Here is a 21,812-nt window from a genome sequence, read left to right as displayed (position 1 = left end):
CTGTGTTAGTGCACTTTTACCATTGGAAGGCTAGCTTCATATGCTGATCCACGTTACAAAACTACTGCAATATGTCATCTTTGAGTGCTTGCTCATATAAATTCCAGCTGGGATTGAGTATGCACTGTATATAGGACTCTCAGAAGTTTGCCCTAATAGCTACCAGGTCAGGTTAGCCGTGGAACTCTGTTGATTGGCACCAGGATGTCCTTCTATATATGACCCTGTTGACCTCACTTTCCTTCACTTCCTTCTTATTGCTAGTGATTATTATTGGAACAGTAGCGCTCTTGCTTAGCAAGAGCTCCACTTGTCCCTTGCACTGGTTACTGTTGTAGTTAGTTTACCCTTTTAGACAGTCGTAGTTTTTGTTAGCAGTGTGAGGGGTCTTCTTCATTCCTTTCCCTGTTTTCTTTGGAATTTAAGGCATGTCCAGGTTTCAGGGATTTGAGTCCTGCAGTTCCTGGTCAAAGCCTGTGCCTATGGGCAGTCCCACCAGCTACTGTCTTAGTTGTCTGAGTGAGGCTCATCAGCCTGAAAAATGCAAGATCTGCAAGAATTTCAAGCCTCAGACCAGAAGGGAGTAGGAATTTAAATTAAAGCAGCTCCTTATGGAGTCAGCACTCTGTTCCCAACAGAGGCAGGACCCAGCAGTGGGTGTCTCAATGCAGTGCACTCCTCCATTGCAGTATTCTGTTTGCTGGTGCCAATATGCTCCAGGTTGCCCTCCTCACAGTCCAAAAGGACTGCCAGGACCTCTGACAGATTTCAGGTGAGGTGGTGAAGAGCTGTGCAAGACACTGCAGCATCCTAATGGTCACCGAAGTTCTTGATCCCCTGGGCTTTCCATCAAGCCCAGGGTGTCCTACCCAAACACCTCCTCCTAGCATGGGTGGTTCCCCATGCTCTTGAGGTGAAGGTTAGCTGCTAATTGCAGAAACAAAAAGTGGGGCCAGACATAAAAAGTTTGCTCACCCTAGTATAGGGGGACGGTCAGATGTGCTCAGCACAGAGAAATCCAACAAACGCAGAAGTAAAGTAACCTGATCATGTGTGACGAAACAATTCGTGTTCTCTCATATCTGTTTCAAGATTTAGCTCTTCCTTAGGCATGGGTGTCACGGGATTCTCCATACCTGCCTCTCTGGCTTAATTCATGTCCTTCCAGGCTCTGCTGTGGTTACCCAACAGGAACAGGAAGGTTACTTCTTCCAGTTGAAAAGCCCACACTCTGTTTACATTGCCTGTCCTGGCCTCTTTCCAGCTCATTTTCTGCTTCCCTAGCATTCCTGGATGAGGAATCTAGGAACTCTCTTCTCCTCTTTCACACAAATTTGTGCCAGCTATCACTGGCTTTGTTTTTCAGTACAGTCCCATGCATATCTGTTACCATAATCAGTAATAGCAATCTCCAGAGATGTAAGGAGTGGGAGACACAGAGCTGCTGTTGTGGCCTTTCGGCTAGTCACTTAGACATCTGACATTTTTGTTTTTATTTCTAGGCGGCTGCTGGAGTCTTCCCTCATTTCATTGTCACGCTATGATGGAGTGGGGTCCCGGGAGCACCCAATCTATCCGGATCCAGCCAGGTAACGACCCAGTGAAATCCAGATTCAGTCCAGTTTCACTGCCAGGCTACGTCTACACGTGCACCCAACTTCGAAATAGCTTATTTCGATGTTGCGACATCGAAATAGGCTATTTCGATGAATAACGTCTACACGTCCTCCAGGGCTGGCAACGTCGATGTTCAACTTCGACGTTGCTCAGCCCAACATCGAAATAGGCACAGCGAGGGAACGTCTACACGCCAAAGTAGCACACATCGAAATAAGGGAGCCAGGCACAGCTGCAGACAGGGTCACGGGGCGGACTCAACAGCAAGTCGCTCCCTTAAAGGGCCCCTCCCAGACACACTTTCATTAAACAGTGCAAGATACACAGAGCCAACAACTAGTTGCAGACCCTGTATATGCAGCACGGACCTCCAGCTGCCGCAGCAGCAGCCAGAAGCCCTGGGCTAAGGGCTGCTGCCCACGGTGACCACAGAGCCCCGCAAGGGCTGGAGAGAGAGTATCTCTCAACCCCCCAGCTGATGGCCGCCATGGAGGACCCCACTATTTCGATGTTGCGGGACGCGGATCGTCTACACGTCCCTACTTCGATGTTGAACGTCGAAGTAGGGCGCTATTCCCATCCGCTCATGGGGTTAGCGACTTCGACGTCTCACCGCCTAACGTCGATTTCAACTTCGAAATAGTGCCCAACACGTGTAGACGTGACGGGCGCTATTTCGAAGTTACTGCCGCTACTTCGAAGTAGCGTGCACGTGTAGACGCAGCCCCAGAGGCACTACTGTTACGGCAGCAGTATGTATGGGGCCCGTTGGTAATAGTACTGGTATTTGATCCATCTCACCCTTTATTCTTCATCTGAAAGACAACCATAGTTGAATGTGGAGAGTCCGTGCATTTTGGTGACATTTTAATGACCCCCTTCCAAACTAACTTTAATTTAAATCAAGAGGCATTGGGCAAAAACTTTTTTTTTTTTAAGGAGTAACACGGTACAAGGAGGCTATTACTATGTGAAGATCTTAGTCAATGTTGGATTTAGCCCAGTTTGGGGAAGAGAGCCCTGGCCCTTGCTTCTGTCTGCCTACATTGTGTCAGATGAAGTGAGTGGGAGAGGGGGAAGTCTCCATACAACTGAATATAGATCGTCTGAGGAAAAAGCAGAGAATTCAAGTCAGAGAAGAAGCAACCCTGAGTTTTCTCCTCCACTAATAGGAGGGGACAAAGTGAGGATATGAAAATACCAGTGCAAATTGGAGCCAATGACAGCAACATATTTGAATGCAACATAGTAAGGAGAGGGGATATTGAGATTGAAGAGGAGGATGATACTGGATTTTAGGAAATTTAAATATTTGGAAAATTAAGAAATTAAGCGAAGGTGATGGCAGGATTGTAAACCATGAATGTAGGAGAAAGCTAGAGAATCCCTAAATGCCACAGAATACAATGGCTCTGAAAAAACAAAACTTCAGACAGGACCAGTGTGAAACTGGGAACATGGCTCAAAGATCTGAGTGTGCAGAAACTTAAGAAAATGTGGAAAATACATGTGGTCAAGTCTTAGAGGAAAATAAAGAAGGATGAGTTAATGCTGCTGAAAAATGGGTAAGAGGCTTAAGAAGGGATCTTGCAAACGTATATTGAGGGAAAATACTTCAGAGGAAGAAGGCTCTTTAATAAATATGTGATGAAATCAGTTATAAGTCTGATAAATCTCTCTCCGCAAGAAAAATCAAAAAAAGAAAAGACCTGCAGAGAGTTTTGTCAATGGAGCTGTTGATGGAAGCAAGTGAGAGAAACTTGGAAAAATTTAACCTATCCACATCTGAGTCTGAATGGCATTATTTAGGCTAACAAATAGCAAACCACTGAAAATTATTTCTGAAAAATCCTGAAATGCTGACAGAGAGAAAATGTGTGGTGCTGTTTATCCCACAGAAGAGTTAGTGGGCGAGGGTGTTTCAGAAAACTTAAAAAAAAAAAAAAAAAAAAAAAAAGTTAAATATTTTCAAAACCAGCCCTTACTGCTTAGCATATCAAGAAAGTAGCAGATGGGTGGTTTGACCATAGAGAGATTCTGTCCTGAAGATGGTAATGAAGCCATGAGCAACCATCTGCACTGAAGGTTTATAAAAACTAAATCATGACAAATGTGATCATTTTTGGAAGGAGTTAGCAAAGCTAATGAATGAGAACTCAGCAGCTCATAATCTACTGACATAGCTACTCATGAAATCTTTGATGCTGCCATGTGGTTACAGGGACCCTATGCCAAGAGAGGGAAACAGTTGGTGAGAATGTACCCAGATTCAGTGTCCAGTAAGTTGCTGCAGGAGCTGGGATTTAACATTTTAATGATGTGGAGGATGCTAACATGAGAGGTTTGGTAGTCCCTAGGAAAGAGTGTAATGTAAGCTAAATTGAAAAAAGGCGGTGTCCACACAAGGAGTTATACTGATACAATACCAATACAATTACAATAAATCTCCTGGTGTAGAGAAGCCTTTAAATGACTTAAAAACACACATTTCATTTCTGAAAAATATAAGCATATTAACTCATCTTTGGGAAGGTAATTTGAAACACCAGCATTCAATGGGAGGAAGATTCTGTGGAAAGACTCTAGGGTATAAGTGACAGTAAATAAATATAAGCAGATAATTCAACATGTCAAAAATGTGATAAAGTTATTCTGCCCCCAAAACCTTTGTGCACTTTGAGCTTTCTTTTTGGAGGGTGGGCTAGGGACTAGTGTTTCTCTAGAAGCTCTGAATGACCCACAGAGAATGCTGCTGTCACTCTTGGGCTACTGAAGATGAGAAGGATGCTGTATGTCAGAGGAAAATTAGAAGTCCTGTGGCACCTTACAGACTAACAGATATTTTGGAGCATAAACTTTCATAGGCAAAGACCCACTTTGCCAGAAAGCCCACGAAAGCTTACGCTCCAAAATGTCTGTTGGTCTATAAGGTGCCACAGGACTTCTTGTTGTTTTTGAAGCTACAGACTAACATTGGCTACCTCTCTGATGTTTGTCAGAGTACATGGGGCAATGGAAGGAGTACATGGGGCAATGGAAGACTTATTCTGATTATGTGGAAAGTTTGAACAGTGAGCAATACGAGGTGTAAAGGAGATGACAACCCACTGATTGTAACACCCAAATCCAGAATGGATAAAATTCTGGAGAATAGATAGAATAGATTGCAAGAAGCAGGCCTGGCTTGGCTCTCAGGGTGTTCAGTCTAGTCAATCTTTTTCCTGCTGAATTTCAGAAACATTGAACAGAAGGTACAGCTGTTCCAGGTGTCTGTCAGACTGGGGAACAAAATCAAGTGCAGTTTTTATCTAGGAAGCCATCTTTTTTAAAAAAAAATTCTTGCTCTTCTGACACACAACTCCTATCACTGCTTACAGCATTCAGAATTCTAAGTGTGGGAATTAGCGTTATGAGGATCTACTGAAGGAAAAAAGGGTTGTGAGTTTAATCTGTTTTCAGTTAATGGCAGATCCTTCTCCTCTGCAGAGGGTTAGATGCATGGATGGGTCCATAAGCTGGAGTTGAAGGTTTGAGTGGGGCAAGGATGTAAGCATTGCAAAGCTTCTCTCGGATTTATTAGTTATGCTGGACCAAAGGGTATCATTTGAGACAATGGGATCTTTCCAATTATCCTTGGACTGCCCTAGCAAAGTAAGGGAAGTTGTTATTTCCACTGGTTGTAGTTGAGTGTGCAGCAAGATCTTCTGATATTGCAGTAGAAGGTCTGAACCTGACAGCTGCTTCGTTTTTTAAAAAAAAAATTATATATAGTGGAAAAGGTATTCAGTTCCATCCCTGATTCAAACAATTTTTTAAAAAAAGACTAAGCACTGTCTTTTTTTCTAGTGGAGTTTTAAAACTTCAGCCACACTTTAAAGAATTTTAGTTCAAGTTGATTGTTTGATTTAGATTTGTATGTTGCTCCCACCACCTACTGTATGAGTGGTGGTGCTTGGTTTGAATGAATAGTGTACCACAGGGGTCAACAACCCCTGCCACATGTGCCAAGAGTGGCATACGAGCCAATTTTGATTAGCACATGGGATGGAAGTTCAGTCTAGCCCCTCCTCCCCCATGCAGCTGGGAGGTTGCTCAAAACCATGCCACCTGTGGATTAACAAAAGACCAGCTAATGCTACCAGCCACCACCTAAACGATAAAGCTCTGCATCTTAATTTATTAATGAAGCTGTTGTAAGTAGGGCTATTAGTGATTTTGAAAAAGGATCACCGGCACTCTCACTGTACATGGAGGTCAAAAGGTCAAATTTGAGCACTCTACCCTTGGGAAAGATTGCTGACCCTTGTAAGATATGGAAGAAGGCAAGGAAAATGTGGATCACTTTGAAGCTTTTTTTTCAAAATTCCCAGCAATCTTATGATGGAATCAAAAGGGCCTGTCCTTTGTTTAGATGGTCTCATTGGTTGGAATTCTTCAAGGTCAGCTTGGCTTGTAAAGTGTTTTCCCATGACTTCCAGATTTACTAAGACAATAGGAAAGGAAAGCAGCAAAGGAATTGCTGTCCTAGGACCGGAGCTCTTTGGTGGCAGCTATGCTAGTGCAGCTTGAAATAAGGACATTTGTATTAATGTCCCAGCTAGACACTTTCACCTGGACTCACCATGCAGTTACATGTTAGACTGTGTCTAACAGAAAAGTCTCCAAGAAAATCTAAGTTTCTGGAGCAGTGATTGTGGGCAAGGCGTGGGCATTGTCTACTAAGCAGGTCTGAATGTTGACCCAGATGATCTGATTTGCTTATATGCAGTATGATCTTTTCTGCTCAGAAAGCATGACAGACCCCACAGCAGCAGTTAGTGACTGGTGTACCTACTTTTGTGTCTATTCAAATGGGTGGGCATGTATGTGTAGCACAATCTGTTAGATAGCTGGCAATATGTCAGATCACTAGAATGAGTAGTCTGTGGTTGCTCACTTGCAGTTATTCTTTATTGCCTTCCAGTTTCCTTGTCTGTCATCTTTCACTCTGTTCTCTCAAGCGTTGAATAGGCATAGAACAAGGGTTAACTTTGATGTGGAGATATTTTATTATATGGAAGAGTCGCTGCTGGTAAGGTATATTCCTTCTTTCCTACTGTAGACTGATATGCCATGCTGCCATCTTGCCATGAGGCTGACTTTGGGCGCAGCAGTGAAGTGCCTGTGGGTATCCATGTGCTGCAAGCCAGACTGCAGAATCATGATAACAAACAGAGGAGGTCTTTGGACTTGCATTGTTGATCTAATGGTATTATAGGCTTGGCAACAGAATAAAATACTGTATACATGTTGACTACTGAGTCATGTGTTAATGGAAGCAAAAACTATCAGTTTAAAGTCTGAGGATGAGGGAAGTTACTCTGCCTCTGGACTGCTTTCGACTGTGGGGATGAAACTGCAAAAGTAATTCTCCCTTGGTCAGAAGGAGTGCCTAATGTTACTTCAGCTATCCTCCTGGTATTTTCAGGAGCAGAGACTAGAGCCCCTTCAGTAGGTGGAGAGTTTTGAAGGAAGAGGAGGCGGCAAGGATGCTTGGAGAATCCTCATTCTGAAAAGTAGTCTTCACTAAGAGTTTAATTGCCCATTTAGCTACATGGCTGCTTAGGATTCTTTAGGTGATAACTGAGGACTTTGTACTGCCTAATAATCAATCTCTGCAGAGATGCTGGAACAGTTTTTTGGGGTGCGGGTGTGTGCTGAGAGCTGTTAAACCAAACTAGAAATCCTTTATGTAACTGAAACCACTTCAAGGCAAGGGGTGCTGCAGCGCACACACCCACACGCATCCATACCCCTAGTTCGAGCACCTGTGTCCCAGCAAGCCCACTTCTCTGTTTAGGGAGAAGTAGGTTAGAACTTTCTTTGCTTTAGTGCCAACTAAAGCAAGTGTTTGCTGCCATTCAGCACCTCCTCCTCTAGATTCCTCATGAGTCAGCACCATCACTCCATGCTGTTAGACTGTGCTGCTTGGTGATGGGTTCTGAACTGCTGGCATTGGCCTCAAGGTTCACAGTCAGCAGCTTGAACAATTGTTGTCACACATCAGCAATGCAATCTCTGTGCCATCTGCGTCAGTAATTGGATTCCATTCACTGCAAGCATCTGTGTGATCCATATGCACCTCATGTACTGAGCTAATTTGGATCCTGTGGTATCAAAAGTAGCTTACTGTCTTCTGGACTATTAGAGCTTTCTGTGTTGATAGGGAGCTATGACGCAACACACCCGTTTATTAACCTCCTGTACGTTAGTGCAATAATCTTCGTACAGTGTGCCTTGCAAGATAACATTTGAAAACTCAGTTTGTTGGTCAGTGTTGTTGTGGTAAAATGCGTGGCTACGTTGTATGTGCAGTTGCAAGATTCCCCTGAATGGTGCTTTACGCAGGTGCCAAACCCCACAGCTTTGCCCAAACAGATGTTGGAAAACAGGACTTTCCTCAACAAAAGAATGTGTGCTCTGCTTAATTTAAATTTAAACAGTAAACATTGATGTCAGTCAAGAAGGGAAGACAAAGGAAGTTCAAACAGGTGAATAAACAAGTAGGGAACATCCTTCTACATACATCGGTAGTGGGCAACCTGCAACCCACTGGCGCTTTGCCTGTGGACCTCCAGCTATTGTCCTCCCCCATGTTGATCTCACACACTGGAGCTCTGCACTTCCTTCCTCCTTCCCCTTCCTCCCAGACCTGGAACAGCTGCAACTCAGCTCTGGAAAGGAGGGGGAAGAGCAGGAAAGTGTGGGGCTCCAGTGCCCTGGTGTGTGAAAGGCCCTTGGATGAGGGCGGGCACATGGAGGGGGCGGGGATGGGAAAGCTGTGGAGCCACAGGTGGAACCCCGGTGGGTGCAGGATGCGCCTGCTGCCAACTGAGGTGAAGGAAAGCCGCTCATGTATCCTGCTCATGATTGGTGGTTACTCATTGCTCAGTGAGGACGGAGAAACAGTAACAGGGAACTTGGAAATGGCAGAGATGCTTAATGACTTCTTTGTTTCGGTCTTCACTGAGAAGTCTGATGAAGGAATGCTCAACATAGTGAATGCTAGTGGGAAAGGGGTAGGGTTAGAAGTTGAAATAAAAAAAAAACAAGTTAAAAATCACTTAGGAAAATTAGATGTCTGCAAGTCACCAGGGCCCGATGAAATGCACCCTAGAATACTCAAGAAGCTGATAGAGGAGGTATCTGAGCCTTTATCTATCATCTTTGGAAAATCATGGGAGACAGGAGAGATTCCAGAAGACTGGAAAAGGGCAAATATAGTGCCCATCTATAAAAAGGGAAATAAGAATAACCCAGAAAACTACAGGCCAGTCAGCTTAACTTCAGTGCCAGGAAAGATAATGGAGCAGGTAATTAAAGAAGTTATCTGCAAGCACTTGGAAGGTGGTAAAGTAATAGGAAACAGCCAGCATGGGTTTGTAAAGAATAAATCTTGTCAAACTAATCTGATAGCTTTCTTTGATAGAATAACGAGCCTTGTGGATAGGGGAGAAGTGGTAGATGTGGTATACCTAGACTTTAGTAAAGCATTTGATACGGTCTCTCATGATATTCTTACCAAAAAACTAGGCAAATACAATTTAGATGAGGCTACTGTAAGGTGGGTGCGTAACTGGCTGGATAACTGTACCCAGAGAGTAGTTCTTAATGGTTCTCAATCCTGCTGGAAAAGTAATAACAAGTGGGGTTCTGCAGGGGTCTGTGTTAGGACCGGTTCTGTTCAGTGTCTTCATCAATGATTTAGATATTGGCATAGAAAGTACGCTTATTAAGTTTGCAGATGATACCAAGTTGGGATGGGTTGCAACTGCTTTGGATGATAGGATCTAATTCAAAGTGATCTGGACAAATTGGAGAAATGGTCTGAGGTAAACAGGATGAAGCTTAATAAGGACAAATACACAGTGCTCCACGTGGGAAGGAACAATCAGTTTCACACATTCGGAATGGGGAGAGACTGTCTAGGAATGACTAAAGCAGAAAGGGATCTGGGGATTATAGTGGACCACATGCTAAATATGAGTCAACAGTGTGATGCTGTTGCAAAAAAAGCAAACATGATTCTCGGATGCATTAACAGGTGTGTTGTGAACAAGACACGAGAAGTCATTCTTCTGCTCTATTCTGTGCTGGTTAGGCCTCAGCTGGAGTACTGTGCCCAGAACTGGGCACCGCAGTTCAAAAAAGATGTGGAGAAACTAGAGAGGGTCCAGAAAAGAGCGACAAGAATGATTAAAGGTCTAGAGAATGTGACCTATGAAAAAAGGTTGAAAGAATTGGGCTTGTTTAGTTTGGAAAAGAGAAGATTAAGGGGAGACATGATAGTGGTTTTCAGGTATCTAAAAGGGAGTCATAAGGAGGAAGGAGAGAACCTTGTTCTTCTTGGCCTCTGAGGATAGAACAAGAGGCAACAGGCTTAAACTGCAGCAAGGGAGATTTAGGTTGGACATTAGGAAAAACTTCCTACCTGTCAGGGCGGTCAAACAGTGGAATACATTGCCAAGGGAGGTTGTGGAACCTCCATTGCTGGAGATATTTAAGAACAGGTTAAATAGATGTCCGTCAGGGATGGTTTAGATAGTACTTGGACCTGCCATTGGGGCAGGGGGCTGGACTCGATGGCCTCTCGAGGTCCTTTCCAGTCCTAGCGTTCTATGATTTAGCTTAACAAAGGGAATGAACTGAGTACAGTCTGTAAGTACGTACATGCAGAACAAATGTTGAATAATTTACCCTTCTCTGCTAGACTAAAAGCCTAATTCAGTTCTGTGGCTGGAAGTTGAAGCTAGGCAGACTGGATGTGACGTGTGACTTTTTAGCAGTGAAAGTAACCAATGGAATAAGTTATGATGGACTCTGCATTGTTGAAAGTTTTTAAATCAAGATTCGCTGTTTTGCTAAAAACATTCTAGAAATTGGCAGAGGGCGTTGGAGAGGGGGAAGACCTCTGACCTTTTGAAACAGGGGGCTGGACTTACTGCCGTGGTACCTCCTCACTCAGGGAATTAGCTCTTCAGCCTCTGGAGTACACTTTTCTGGATGTATCAGAGAGGTAGCCATGTTAGTCTGTATCTTCAAGAACAACAACAAGTCCTGTGGCATGTTATAGACTAACAGATATTTTGGAGCATAAGCTTTTGTGGGCAAAGACCTGCTTCATCAGATGCATTAGTGGGGGGCGGGGGGGCAGTTCCGAGGCGTATTTAAAGTGTACGTATCAAAAGAGTTAAAAACAAGTCAGATCAGACAGGGGAATATGGCCCATTGTCAGAGTCTAATATGGAGATGTCAACACCTACGACAGAGAGCCCCTGATGATATGGTTGATATTAACCTCGCTGCCAAATCTGCTCACGTATCACACCAGTGGTATCATCACAGGACCTAACATCAACCATACCATCAGGGGCTCCTTTACCTGCACATCTACTAATATAATATATGCCATCATGTGCCAGCAATGCCCCACTGCAATTTACATTGGCCAAACTGGACAGTCTCTACGTAAAAGAATAAATGGACATAAATCAGACATCAGGAATGGTAATGTACAGACACCTGTGGGAGAGCACTTCAATCTCCCTGGACACTCAGTAATAGATTTAAAAGTATCAGTCCTAAAACAAAGAAACTTAAAAATTCAAATGGAGAGAGAAATCTCTGAGCTGCAATTTATTTGCAAATTTGACTCCATCAGCCAAGGATTAAATAGAAACTGGGAGTTGCTGGCCCCTTACAAAAGCAGCTTCTCTGCCGTGGGTGTTAACATCTCCACATTAGACACTGACAATGGGCCATATCCCCCGTCTGATCTGACTTTTTTTTTTTCCTCTTTTGATACATACTATTGATAATGGGCCACTTCCACCTTGACTGAAAAGACCTTGTCATCTCTGGCATTCCCTTTTACTGGGACCCCACTCTTTTTAAATACCCCTCTGAACCCTCCTCCACTCATGCATCTGATGAAGCGGGTCTTTTCTGGATGGTGTCTTGCTTGCTGTTGCCTGCTTGTTCTCTACCGCCTGTGTGAGCACCCACATCCCCCCCCGCCCCCAGACCATGGGACCCTTCTTCATGTTACTGCCCTGCCACAATGCCCCATGCTTTGGGGTCCTCCTTTCCCAGGGAACCCTGAACCTTGGTACACACCTTGCCTCAGTGACACACTGCCCGTCATCTAGTTCCTTACCTCAGGGGTAAACTGCAATCGGAAATGGCCACTCATCCTTGGAAGGAGTTTTGGACCTGCTGCCCTGTTTGCTTCCCTAGTGCCCTCGGGCCTTTTTTCATGCCTGGGAGCTGCCTAGCTGAAGCTCCCTCCAGCCCTGCTCTGCATTAGGAAGCCCTGTAGCTTCCTTGGCAGTGAGGTGTCTCCTGCTCCACAGCTGGAGCAAGCATCTTCTCACCTTTGAAGGAGCCTTCTATATAGCCCCCGCTGGGCTCTGATTAGCTGCAACCCTAATTGGCAGCTAATTGCCCTAGCTTCTGACTCTTTCAGCCTCAGCCCTCTATCAGGGCTGCATTTAATCCTTTCTCTGCTCAAGTAGGATAACCACCCTCCTACACATGTTACAGAGGACATCCATCTAGATGATCACAAATGGTCCCTTTTGGCCTTGGGACCAGTGAATTAGTCTCATCAAATTTTGTTCCTGTAAAAACCTGCACGGTCTTGGGAGAGTGAGCTAGAGTTTCCTGTGGTCTGTGTATTAGTAACAAAATTGTTAATTAAGGTCTGTTTGCAAGGAGACATTGTCATTTGTTGCACCTTTGCTGTCCTCATACAGAACACAACAAGCAGGTGATTTGAGGCAGAGCTTGACTTGCAGAATCTTATTACAGTGGGGATGCCTATCTCAGACAGAACCTAGCTTGACTGATTTTCCGATGAATATGTAGTGCTAGCAGTTGCACAGCCCATATTTGTACGTATAAACTGAGTACAATTGATCTGGAAACAGAAACAATAAATACTAAGCCTCAGAAGGCTATTTTTTAATGTTTCAGAGTGGACGTGGACTTTAATCTGCATTGTAACATTAGAATTGTTGCAGTTTCCCCTCTCCTATCCATAATGGATTTGTACAGGAAATGATATTATTTCTTCAAGCCATTAAACTAAATAGTTGGATTGGGTACATGAGGATTTTTCACTCCATGATTCGGTGGGCTGGGAGAGGCCCAAAGTGAACTTTAAAGGGGTAGGAGACACTTTTTGAATTGGGCTGATTAGAAATCTGAGCACAGTTGTGTGGGCAGCCAGTGACAGCCCTAGCATAGGGTCAGAAATCTAATCCCAAATAGCCAAGAGTTCAGTTCTAATCCCAAATAGGCATTTTCATGAACAGTATGCTAGGGAGATGGTTATTTGACTATTTGAGGAGCTCAAGGTTTATACCCCTAATACATCTTGGCTATGTCTACACTACAAAAATAACTTTGAAGTAAGCAACTTTGAAGCAGAACATCTACACACACCCTACTTCGAAGTTAAACTTCGAAGTAGGATGCTTCTCCATTACCCATTCGAAGTTGGGCTCCCTACTTCATAGTTAACTTTGAAGTAAGCGAAAATGTGTGTAGACTCTCTGCTGGCTACTTCAATGTAGTGCCTAACATCAAAGTTGGTTCCTAGTGTAGACGAATCCTGTTTTACTAGAAAAATCGCATGTACATGTGTATGCATGCACATGTGTGCACAGGCAATTCAAAGAGAGTGGAGGGAGCATATCTTTCAACACCAAGGAATTGGGGAATATTGACCCATAATTGTTGGGGCAAATCAAGGCCAAATTGTAAGTGAGCAGGAATTGGGGTAATCCTTCCTATCTGAGCACAAGGCTGCCGCCTTTTTTAGCTATTTATGAAGCATTAAACGTTTACAAATCTTTACCTTGTAAATATAAGAAATAAAGCGCTCACCAGTCATTACAATAGCGAGATTTTGTTTAAAGAGACGTTATACAGGAATATAGTCGTCAGATCTCTCTCGTTTACAGGGCTTTGCCATAATAGAATGAGCATTATTATAACACACAAAGCTTCTTAACGTTAACCATCTGGATTGGTAAATGCAGCAGTTACCTGATAAAATTGCCCTCACTGAATGATATCTCAACCCTTCTGTTTGCAAAGTGTGACAGAGCTTTTGAGTTTTGACTATTTGGCACTTGTGTGAATGTTTGTAGGGTTGGTTTTGGTGAATGATACTGCTCATTGTGGGGCCCTTGAAGTGACCCTCCTGCGACCCCAGTAATTTACTAAATTTACCCTTTCTTCTGGATCAAGTGCTGCAGGAAGAAGTCTGGATTACTGCTGTTTTGATTATTGATATTGAATGAGATACATTGGCCACTAAAAGTTGGGTTTTGTTGGCCTCTGAGCAAGCATATAGTGAGAGAACAGCAGGCTGATATCAAGTAGGGAGTGTTGAGAGACCACAAATCACTAGAAACAAATCTGTGATCTGGAAGGGTGCTGCAAGAGACCCCAGTTATCTCACTGGTCTTCCCAGGAAAAAGTGAATGTAATTGCTAGGTTCAGTTAAATGAGATTCCTTCTGTACAGCTGTTAATGTGGTCTTGGTTAGTGAGACGGAGATAGTAATTTCCCTGTCCTCTTGTAACTGGTGCTGGTTATGTGTAGAAGCAGATGTGTGGGCTCAGCACTTGTGGTATGGTAATGGGGGGATTACTAGATGAAAGGCACAGGTGAACAGGTACTGGTTTCTTTCATGTTCTTTGATATCTCAAAGTGCTTTACAATAAAAGGATTTTATATCCCAGCATTATAGCAACTCCCATCTGTCTCCATCTACAGAGTAAACGGAGCCTAGGTTGATAAAATCTGTTTTGATTAGCAGAGAGATTGACCAGGATCATTTGAATTTAGTCCCCTGTGACTAAACTTTTAACAGACTTTCAACCAGGTCTTTGTAGCTCTTCATGAAAAATTAGCTTCCTCTTGTGTGGAGACTGCCCTACCAGCAGGGACAGATCTCTACTTAGTGTCTCATCTGAAGACTATTGCTGCTTTCCCCCTCAGAACTGGGTCCTTTCCCCCCTCAGGGTCCTTTCTGTGAATGACCTTGATTCTTGATGATTGTTCGAAACCCTCTGCTGGAATTAGCTGGCTGAGGTGGTGAAAAATGGAAGAGTATGTTCCAAGGAACCTGAAGAAACAGTCTGTTAACTGTTTGTTAGTGGTGCAGTCTGTAGAAACTGTTGTGTCTGTGTCTCAGCAGTAGAATGAAGTGGAAGGCTTCACTTCAAAGGGGAGGTGTTCTTGCACTGTTTAACATCTATCTTCCCTCTTTTTTGTCTCTGTACCACCTAGTTCCCAGCCATTGTGTATGTTGTGCAATGTCATTAGTGCTAGGATCATCTGGGAAAAGGAGGACTGCACTCTCATTCTCTGCTCCTTAGGGTTCTCATGTTATGGGGCATAATGTGTTTCTTTCTGTCTCTTCCTTGTTCAGGTTGTCTCCTGCAGCATATTATGCCCAGAGAATGATCCAGTATCTTTCTCGGCGGGACAGTATTCGCCAGCGCTCCATGCGTTACCAACAGAATCGTCTCCGTTCTTCCTCATCATCTGCTTCCACCTCAGAAAACCAAGGCCCATCCGTAGAGGGAAATGATCTGGAGTTCGAAGACTTTGAGTAAGTGTGTGCACCCTGCCTCTTCCCACTCTATCACACTGTCTTCCCCAGTGGCTTCTTTAGAAGTTTCTACTCCTCAGCAAGCAAACTTGTCTCAGGCTTGTTTAGGCCACCTGATTAGGAATTAGAGCAGCATCTTGTCACTAATCAGGCCCCTAAACTTTTATAATAAATATGTGAGCTACAACTTGAGATGTCTGCTTCGCTTCATGATGCCTCCAGCTGACTCGTGGCTGGAGACCTAGCTAAGCTGGATCCAGTCCTGCCTTTAATAGCAAGGACAAAATCCAAGGAGGGACATAACATTCAAAGCTGTAGCAGAGTTGGAGTAAGCAAGATCTTTCAGGGGCCAGTGGTGCATCACTGAACTGAGGAGAGGGAGAACACGGTCAGTTTGTGGCTCCATTCACAGTAGTTATGGGGACACGTTGTGGGGCTGGACAGTGCTCTTGAGTATCTCCCTTCTCACAGGGATTGTAAGGCTGAACACTGAATTCAGTACAGGTAACAAATGCACCAATGTGTGACAAAGGTTCCTCCAGTCAAAGCTGAAGACAGCAAACAGCTAGGATGACTGGCTCTCCCTCACATTGTTTCTCCTGAGTAGTGTCCCTATTATACAAATCCTTCCTTCATTCATAGTTCCCTGTTTTGGGTTTCATCTGAGCCTTTGCTTGAAACTATCCTTTAGGACTGTGCTGTGGTGTGGCTCTAACAAACTGACTGGCAGCAAGTTCTTTCCACTATAAGGAAGGGTGAGGTTCTTTACCCAGCCACCTGACTAAAGTAGTGAGCTGCCTGTAGTGCTCAAACACCAGTTACTGTTGGAGGCATTTAGATAAGGGTCCATCTTGAGTTTCTTGCTCTGCTGATTGTGACCTTTCCATTCATTCATTTTTTGTTTAATTTCTAAGTAGAATTTTCCCTGCCATTTCAAGCGTCTGCTGTTATTTTGACATTTGTGTTCTCCAGGGGCAGAATGCCCACAAAAAGCCATCTACTTGGGGGCACTGGGACTGAGGGAACTGTGAGCACCCTAATGACCTGGGTTCCTAGACTGTCTTGGACAGTGTCTCTTTCTGGCATCAGAAGGATTGACCTCTCCCACTGCCACAGCTCTTACCTTCACTTTCTAAGGAGCCACCTACTTGAGTAGCACCATATTAATCCCCATGTCATCTGATTCCAGGTGAAGCCTCTTATATGAAGGACAGTATTGAACCTAGCATCTCCAAAAGTAGCATTAAATAAATCCTTTCCTGGTTAAGGTGGCAGAATTTTTCTGAAATGTTATTTTTGTGGAACTGTCATTCACGCTCCAGCAATTAAATATTCGAAAGCGCAGGGGGAGTGCATGCATCTTCTCTTTTCATTGTGGTCTTGTTTGTGTAAGATGTAAATGAGGGGAGATATGCAGAAGTGTCAGGTGCCTAATCGCTTTCCCTATACGACTTTGCAGGCTGGAGGAGCATCAGCGTGACAGTCTCATGGGCCCATTGTGTGAGGGATGAGCTCAGCAAATGCATCCCTTCATATATCCATTATTGCCTCCTATTTGCCTTCTGGGGAAGGTGGTTTTGCTGGTGCAAATGGGTAGTATATTCTCCATTCACACAACTAAGCTGATACCTGTAGAGAAATGTGTGCACCCACAGATAATATTCACGCAGTTCCAGAGCCCATTCAGGGAAGCAATTCACTCAGACACCTGAGGCTGCCTTTCATTTCATGCTGAGGGGAAAAGAGTCATTCTTCCATCTGTGCCAACCAAGCTTTCTGGGAATAAATGTTCCATATTGAATTCTGCCCTTCTGCCTCTTCAGGGCATTCTTTCCTTTTTTCTTCCTCTGCTTTGTTGTCTCTCTGACTGATAACCGGTAGCTAGTGCTGGGGCTTTTGCATTGACACTTGCCTTGTGACTCATCCTTTAGTTTTGTCTGCACACCTCTCGCAGCAAAACCTTTTTTGTTTTTGCTTCCTCTTTTCCATCCGTCCCTTCTTTGCATTCCCTTTTCTGAGCTGATTCATCTTTCAGTTTTCTGCTGTTATTGATTTGGCTTTATGTCCATTAATACCCACACTCTAGGGCACTTCACCTTTGCCCTTCCATGGGCTTTAAGCATAGCCTGGTTAATTTAGGCACCTCCACCTGTTCCCAGTTCCTAGGGCTGGCTGAAAGGCACCCTCCCTTACCAAGTTCTGAGGACTCAGAGTATATTCTTCTACGGGTTTACAGGGTCTTTTACATGTGAAAGAGCCTTACACAGTAATACTCTAAATCTCTATTTATTAACACCTACCAAAACTGAATACATACACTAAACATACAGTGCTTACCCCCTGCCAATAAGGCAGACTAATTTTTCTGGTGGTCAGTCAAGATCAGATTGTCTGGAGCTCTTCCAACTTCTGCCCGATGTGACCAACAAGGATTGAGTCTGGCAGCTCTGATCTTAGGCTATGTCCTGGAGTTAGGAGCCAAGGAGTTTCCTTTTGGACCCATTTATAAATTTAAACTTGAATCCTGCTTAGCTATACCATAACCAATCATTTTAAACTAAAGTCCTACAAAATAATTCTTGGACAAATCCTAACCCATGGCAGAACAATTCTTTAACCCATCATACCCCATCACCTGACTTGATTTATATCCCATGAAATTAGATGTGGAACAGGCAGAAACAAAGAATTAGATATAAATCATGCAGATAAACAATAGAGAAACTGGAACTATGATCAAAACAATAAAGTATACATTTCACAATCACAACTGTTAGCATTCTGTCTGGCAAGGAATTGCCTATCAAAGTTCACATGACATATTAAGGATTTCTTTCTATATCTGGTCAGGGTGGGTACTATTTAGGACAGGAGCACCCTCTTAACAGACAACTATTTAATTGTTTTAATGTGGTTTAGAGGGAACGTAATGGTGTGATTTTTTTTTTCTCCCAGGCTTTTTATCATAGCTCCTGCAGAAAAAGGCTTCAGAGCTTACTCCACATCTCTTCAGCCCTTTGTGATTGGTTTTAAAGATGGGGATATGTCAGTACTTTCGTTGTTATCCTGTCCTTCTCTTACCACTACACTGTTCAGCTCTCATTGGCTTACTTTTGCTTCTGGAATCCTAGAAATCATTCCCAGTTCCCTGAAGGGCCAGCAGATTGCCTTGGTTTCTTGCTTTTCTACTCTTTTGAGTCTTTCAATTCTTGTAAATTTCTCTCCTCCGCTCTAAGCGTTTGTTTAGAGATCTTGTGGAAGGAAGAATACGTGGTGGCTAGGACCCGTGTGCTTTATTGGATCGGACTCTCTGGGCAGGCAATGATAGTTGTTGTATCCCTTACCCTTTTCATATTTGTACAAGCTCTAGGAGATAAGGTCTTGCTCAGCCTCTTCATTCTTTCGCATGGCTTTGGGTTTTAAGGGTTTGTTATTAAGGGTGTGTGTATTATTGTGTGCTTTCAGATTTGCTGACCTGCTGAACTAGTCAGGGACGCAATAAACTTGTTCCCCAGCACCGATGCGTTTTACAGTCTTGTGGCCCTGTAGCACTGCCAGCAGTGATCACCACCTTCTTCCCAGCCCAAAATCCCTCTCCTGTGCTGCCCTATTTGGATTTTTTCCCCTGTTCATTTCCCGTTTGCTCAGACCCACCCACTAATATGTTTAACCTCTCGACTTAAGCATACTTTCCATATTGTGTACAACTGACAACTGAAAGATCAGGGCTTGTCTGCATGGGAAGTTTAAGCCAGTAGAACTAACATCTGAATTTACACTGATGTAACCATACTGTCATACTGCCCCATGCAGATTCTGAAATAAGAGTGTCTATGTGGGAGCCCTCTTGGCGTAACTGTCTAACCACATTGATACAATTGTAGTGGTACAACTGCTGTAAGTTTTCCCTGTAGATAAGCTCTTATTTATCTTGGGCTCCCTAATGTCCCAGCCTTGCTTGCAGTCTTCTAGCAACTTGGAATGATGATCCTTCTTTGTTGCATTTAATGAGAGGAAGAAGTTCTTGTTGTTGATATCAGTAAATTCTTTGGGCTTAAGAATCCCTACATTGACTTGTACTAACAGCAGGTCTCTCTTGGAGATTTCCTTTACCCTGAAGCAGTTCTGATGCAGGAGTCATCCTTGCAGTGGGCAGTGGTCTCCCGATTCATTGGATACCAGCAGGTTAAAATTTTTGCATGCAATGCAGATGACCGTATTCAGATGCAGTATTTCTGTGTCCTGAATTTCTGCCATCTATCTCTCTGTCTCAGCTTGCAGCAAGGATGGGGGAGAATGCAGATTCACTGTTCAGAAAGGCAAATATTTAGGGCACTATGTTGCTCTGTCTGAAAACCTTCACAGAAATGCTTCATCATACTTTCATAAAGGGTTTGAAGCCACGGCTAAAGGTCTGATTGTGGCTGACTCCATCTGTCTGCCTTCAGAAATGGGCTGCCTGGTAGAATAAAGGTTGGGAGGAGCTCACTAATAACACTTGTTAAATGTTTGTACTTCCTTCCTTTCTTATATGCATGCCATCTCTCTCATTGTCTACTCTGACTCTTGTCCCATTGGAAGAGGTCACTGTTTCACCAGCACTCCTCATTGTTAGTGCTGTCTCTTCCCTCCTAAATCCCATAGACTGGACTGTAAGATGAACAGTTCTCATTGGTACAGGAAAAGATCCCTTCTTCTTCGAGTGGTCCCTGTGTGTGCTCCACAGTAGGTGTCAGGCTTGCCCGGCACCGCAGATCGGAATTCTTCTAGCAGTTTCCACTGGATCGCGCATGCGCCGATGCGCACCGCTCCCTTGCGCACCCTCGGTCATGTGCGCGATCTGGTACCCGCCAGTTCCTTCTCAACAGCCAATGGCTGCAGACGGAATCTGCTCCGGCTCTAAAGCCTGAGACAGATAAGATAGTTGTTTTTACTTGTTAGCTCATTGTTCTTACTATTATATAAAAAAAAAAAAAAAGCAAAAAAAAAAAAGTGGAAAAAAAACCATACAAAATAGTAGGAGAGAAGAGGAATGGAGGGAAGAGGAGTGGACAAGGAAGGCTGGTTAAGCCGTCCGCTACCCTGAAGGCCGTGAATGTTATTTGGGTTGTAGAACACACTGATTAGCAGCTAAGTACCCTATTAACAGTAAAGACTCACCACAATGTCTTCCTTGGAGTTTAAGTGTGAGTCATGCCGTGAGGCTGTGCCGGCCTTTGATGGGCATAGTAAGTGCATTCGCTGCCTGGGGGAGTCCCATGTTACCCAGAAGTGTTCGCACTGCACTAAGCTTACAGCCAGGGCCAGGAAGGACAGAGAGATGAGGCTCAAAATGATCTTGTTTGATAAGGCCCTTCAGCCTGAGCCGCCGGAGAAACCTCACACAGAAGGGCCCTCTGGTTCACATAAAAGGAAGGTGGCTTCTTTGACCCCCTCTGTGCAAAAGAAGAGGAAACTCTCCCCCGCTCGATCCTTGCCGGCGGTTTCAGTGAGGAGGACGAGCGGAACGCAGAGCCCTGAGCTGCGGGCTGATTGAAAGCGGCAGCGCGGTCGTGCATGTGGCTGGGGCTGGGCCTCCGTCTATTCAGCAGTCGGCACTGAGGGCGCCACGGGTGCCAGCACGGCAAGCGCCGGAATCGGCGGCGCCGCCTCACGCAGCACTGGCTCTTACGGCACCGGTGGGGCAGGGGCACCCAGCACGGAGCTCGGCGGCGCTGGAGGAAGCTACCCGCGCGGCACCGCTTACGACGGTACCGAGCGTGGCACCGACAGCGGGGCCGAGATCCCCGGCATGGGAGGGGGCGGCGCCCACCCTGCAGGGGCGGGGGAAAGCTAGAGCCAAAACCCGGCACCTCAGTCCATCTCCAGGCAGGGCTGTGATACCGTGATCACCCAGCTCCCCCACCCGAGATACACACGCTGCGTCGCAGGGCGGCAACTCCACCGCCCTATTTCGGACCTCCCTCTCCGTTCCTCCAACCACCTTCACCTTGGCTCAGGCCACCTTCACCCTTTTTGGGCATGGATCCCTATGAGTACTATCACATGCCAGCTTCACCATTATCAATGTCGTCACGGAGATACCGCTCTCCCAGACATCATGGGTACACACTCCAATCATGGTCCAGGTCTCCATCACCGGGCCCTTGTCCATGTTGTTATGGCCGTCCTCATCATACTGAACACCGACATTGGAGGTCTAGATCCAGGGGCAGATCCCCTCCCACTCCTCGCCAATACCCCCGTGTACACTCTCGCTCTTGGAGAGGAACGCAGGTGTCCCAGGGGGAACTCGGTCCAGAGTCCCGAGACTTTCCTTCACAGCCCATGAGGGAGCAAGCATACCAGCGAACTCGGGAGCCAGAGGACTTGGGGGAGGTTTATCATAGCGGCTCCTCCTCATCTTCCCCAGATGAGGCAATTGTCCCCAGGGATGTCTCCCCTCTGGATGACCTTAAACAATTCCAAGAGCTGTTCAAAAGAGTAGCATACACACAGGACATTCAAATAGCAGAAGTGCAGGAGAAGC

General features: G+C 44.8%; 1 protein-coding gene across 3 annotated transcripts in view; it reads left to right on the top strand.

The window, feature by feature from the left end:
- The window catches only part of AMBRA1 (autophagy and beclin 1 regulator 1), a 209,955-nt gene that overhangs the window by 62,778 nt on the left and 125,365 nt on the right, over positions 1-21,812 (top strand). For all 3 annotated transcript variants that reach the window (XM_074997585.1, XM_074997584.1, XM_074997586.1), the window contains exons 8-9: positions 1,503-1,589; positions 15,101-15,283. In XM_074997585.1, the coding sequence (XP_074853686.1) occupies positions 1,503-1,589; positions 15,101-15,283 (270 nt within the window). The remainder of the gene's footprint in view (positions 1-1,502; positions 1,590-15,100; positions 15,284-21,812) is intronic.

This window comes from Carettochelys insculpta, chromosome 6 (genome assembly GCF_033958435.1).
Source record: "Carettochelys insculpta isolate YL-2023 chromosome 6, ASM3395843v1, whole genome shotgun sequence".
NCBI lineage: Eukaryota > Metazoa > Chordata > Testudines > Carettochelyidae > Carettochelys > Carettochelys insculpta.
This window is presented reverse-complemented; position numbering and strand designations above follow the sequence as displayed.